The 4,007-nt window shown below is 38.3% G+C and overlaps 1 protein-coding gene across 1 annotated transcript; it reads left to right on the top strand.

The window, feature by feature from the left end:
* The first annotated feature begins 489 nt into the window (after positions 1 to 489).
* Positions 490 to 3,678, top strand: LOC131859731 (probable disease resistance protein At1g58390). The gene is made up of 2 exons (XM_059213737.1): positions 490 to 1,175; positions 1,333 to 3,678. The coding sequence occupies exons 1-2, from the start codon at positions 658 to 660 to the stop codon at positions 3,656 to 3,658; spliced, it is 2,844 nt and encodes a 947-aa protein (XP_059069720.1). The 5' UTR covers positions 490 to 657; the 3' UTR covers positions 3,659 to 3,678.
* Positions 3,679 to 4,007: the final 329 nt, after the last annotated feature.

Raw genomic sequence — 4,007 nt, forward strand, 5'->3', positions numbered from 1 at the left:
TCAAAAATGACTGAAAGAGGAGAAACTGCGTAAAGAATATTGTGTGGCCACTTTTACAAATAAAGTTTGAAAATGAAAACTCACAGAAAAGTAAAGTTTGAATTAAAAACTCGTACAGAAAATAGCCTTGCCTACAATTCACGCAATCAATTTGAATGTGCTACTCGAGATTTGACTGTTACATGTGTCGATGATAATTCCTTTTTTCTTTTATAAAATTCAATGGGAGGGGGGAAACCCCGCAATAAAATTTAGTGGTCAGTCGTCAATCAGAAAAGTAAAGTTTGAAAATGATTCCTCCTTATCTTTAAACATCTTTACCCAAAGCCAACCGACAAATTTATATGAAGTGATAATTTCGGTTCTCTTTAATTATGGTGGCCGCCACTCAGAAAAAGTAAAGTTTGAAGACAAAGTGGCCTCTTTAACGATGATGCTTACAATTAAAGCAATTTGACTCAGTACTCAGATTTCTGAAATAAAGTCATGTCTTGCATGATTCACATACCACTTGCTGTTTGAGGTCAGGAAAACATATCTTCCCACCCACTTTTCTTAACACACTCCTGCTTTAATGCTTTCAAATTTTCTCTTCTACTATTAAAATCCAGATCAGTCTGATTTAGATTTTCCATCTTTCTTTGGCCCCTAGTCTTCATGGCGTCTGCATCCTCATCTCACAAACGTTCTTTCAGTGATTTTCACAGGGAAAATCCCGCTGTATCTAAAAAAATATTTGATGCATTCATCAACCATCGAGGCCCTGACGTCAAAGACACTCTGGCTTTTGCACTTTACGATTCGTTGGAGGAGGATGGATTTTGGACATTTCTTGATGATATGGAAATAGAATTGGGAGATTCAATTGAGTCTGCCATACAAAATGCCATTTACTCTTCTAAACTGCAGATCGCGATCTTCTCGCCACGATATGCGGAGTCCTCGTGGTGTCTAGATGAGCTGCTTCTCATGTTGGAAACCAAGGCTCGCTTTATTCCAATATTTTGTGATGTGAAGCCTTTTGAACTTCGCTACCCTGACAAGGGAGTTTATGCAGCTGCATTCGCCAAACATGAAGAAAAAGGGAGATTCAGCAAGGAGAAGATTGCCCAGTGGAAAGAAGCCCTCCACTCTTCTTCACTCATCTCTGGCTACGAATTCAGCACATCTAATGAGTAAGGCCTAGGTTGTTTTTTGCCGTTTAGATCTTCCTATTTTGTTTGGGTTGTTTGTTTCCAGTCTATTATGATTCAATGTTTTAACTTTTCCGTTTTACCCTCTCCATATTGATTTTGAACACTTTTGAATTGTCATTGCCTTAAAAATTATCAGTAATGTGGAGATGCTGTGTTCCGAGATTACCTTGGCTGTGCAACAAGAAGTGGGGAAGACATTTAAGGGGGTTGGAAAACATCGGAAAGGTCTTCATGCAGACGAAGCAGCGTCAACAAGTACATCAGCAATGGTGAAGAAATCTAGTCTTCTGCCCAGAAATTCACGTCCAGTGGGCTTACAATCCAAAGTTGAAGACATAGTAGGCTTGTTGGAAGACCCAGAAGTACAAGTCATATCTGTCGTTGGTATGGGTGGCTTGGGGAAGACATTTCTTCTCCAAAATGTCTACAAAGTTGCAAAATCCAAGTATGATCATTCTATTTGGCTCTCCATTTCTAAATCTTACTCTCTCAAGAATTTGCAAGATGATATAGCCTCCCACATAGGTATAAATAGTAAAAGTGTAAGTGAAGAGAGAGCGGCTGAATTGATTCATGACCATCTCCAAGGGAAAAGATCTCTCATTGTGCTGGATGATCTCTGGACGCTGTCTTCTGAAAATTCTCTCCTTGATAAACTTGGTCTGCCAGCCGATAAAGATTGTAAAATTGTGGTCACTACAAGAAATAGGCAGGTTGCTTCAAATTCAAATGCTCGAATCTATGAGATGCAAAATTTGTCAGATGAAGAGAGTTGGATGCTGTTTTGTATCTATGCATTTCCGAATAGTGCAGGAAATAGAGCGCCACAACACATGGAAGAGGAGGGTCGGAAGATTGTAAAGCAATGTGGGAATTTACCTCTTGCTATCAAAACGATAGCAGCATCGTTGGCCAACACTACGCTTACAAATTGGGAGTGGAAGCGCAGTCAGCTTGAAAGAGTAGTTACTCCCACCGGAGAGCATGACCCTGTCATGGAGATACTGAAGCTGAGTTATGACTCTTTGCCTCCACACCTTCAACCGTGTTTTGCATATCTATCCTTCTTTCCCGAGGATGAGGAGATAGAAGCAGGTTATTTGATAAATCTGTGGATAGCGGAAGGATTCATCCCGGCAGGAGAGGAGCAGTGGGAAATGGCCTGGCATTGGTTAGATCAACTTGCACAGCTGTGTATGCTCCAAGTATATGAGGCAGATTATGATATTCTAATCAAACACTGTAAAATTCATGATTTGTTGCACGATTTGGCAATACACATATCAAGAGAAGATAAATGTGTTTTTTCTATTCAAGAAGTGTCTTCACATACAAGTAATTCCATGGGCTGGTGTCGGATTCTACTGGCCAAGAAAGGTCTGCATGTTTTCAATGCCATCTCAGAGAGCCGTCCTGTTTATCTCCGTACACTTTCACTGTCTCGTAATTTAGGGATTACAAGCATTCCAGAAAACTTGTTTACCACTATGAGAGGACTGCGCGTTTTGGATTTGAGCTACACAAACATCTCTACATTGCCTGCGTCTCTTGGAAAGATGATTCTTATCAGATTATTGAATTTGACTTATACACAGATAGAGGAGGTGCCGGAGTGTGTGAGACACCTAAAATGCCTCTTGTTTCTTGATTTACCTCAGAGTTGTAAGTCATTACCGGCATGGATAAGTGATCTTAGATGTCTTCAGCATTTAAAAGTCAACCGCATTCATAGGATCCCAAGAATAACAAATTTGAGAACACTAGAATCAAAGTTGGACTTCCTTACAGAAGAGGACAAATTCACGAGGTTGGATAATTTGGTGAATATGACTCAGCTTCAGAAACTAATCTTATTTGTTGACAATGACATGGAGTTGAAGAGGATAGAAGAAGGGATCCTTGCCCAACTGGTGAAGATGCGTTGTCTAGCAATCTTCAATAATAGAAAGGAGTTTAGGGAGTTTCCAGGGAAAATGAGAGCAATGAAACATCTGGAAAGCCTTGAACTACTGCAGTTTGTAGTGCCAAGTTGGATATGCGAGTTTGCAAATCTGAAACGATTAGATTTAATGGACTGTGAGTGTAGTGGTTATCCGGAGTTGGAGAGAATGCCCAATCTGGTGGAATTGTCGCTAGATGGGAATGAGAGTTGCACAGAATTGCCAAAGGCGTTTGGGAAGTCATGGGGGTTTTCACAGCTCCGCATTTTGTCTATTTGCAGTTTCTCTTCATTAGAGGAATTCCCTGGATTAGAGGAGGGAGCGATGGCATGCCTTCAAAAATTCTCTATATTAGGCTGTCCAAAAGTGAAGGAAGTGGAAGGATTGGAGCAGTTGAAAAGACTGGAGTTGTTGGACTGCCGTGGGACGAATGAATGGTTGGAAACTTTAAAGGAAGGTGGAGAATATTGGAAAAAAATCAAATCCATAAATCCACATGTAACTATTACAATTGATACTTAAAATCTTTTTTATTTAAATTATATTAATGTTAAATTTTTTAGTGAGATAGATTTTTTAATTAGAAACAAGGAAATTTATGTATTGTATTGAATTAGTAGTCTTCTGAAATATGTTTAAAACTTTTTAAAAGTATGTGAAAGTGATTTTTATGTTTGTTCAATTTAAAGATTGTAAAATTTATTTAATTTTCATAGTATTATTTTTTGAACAACAATCTAGACTTTTATTTATTGAAAAAAAAAATGGTAAAATTTATTTAACTCTAAAATGATAGTTTAGCTTTAGAGAAATGTAAAATTACTTAAAAATGTGACATGGCTTGTATATTTCATATAGATAATAATTTGTT

The sequence above is a fragment of the Cryptomeria japonica genome, chromosome 11 (genome assembly GCF_030272615.1).
Source record: "Cryptomeria japonica chromosome 11, Sugi_1.0, whole genome shotgun sequence".
NCBI lineage: Eukaryota > Viridiplantae > Streptophyta > Pinopsida > Cupressales > Cupressaceae > Cryptomeria > Cryptomeria japonica.

Bases quoted from the DNA above. Each gene is read 5' to 3' on its own strand.
- LOC131859731 (XM_059213737.1), top strand. From the start codon at position 658: ATGGCGTCTGCATCCTCATCTCACAAACGTTCTTTCAGTGATTTTCAC. The intron at 1,176-1,332 runs GTAAGGCCTAGG...AAAAATTATCAG, and splicing joins GAATTCAGCACATCTAATGA to TAATGTGGAGATGCTGTGTT.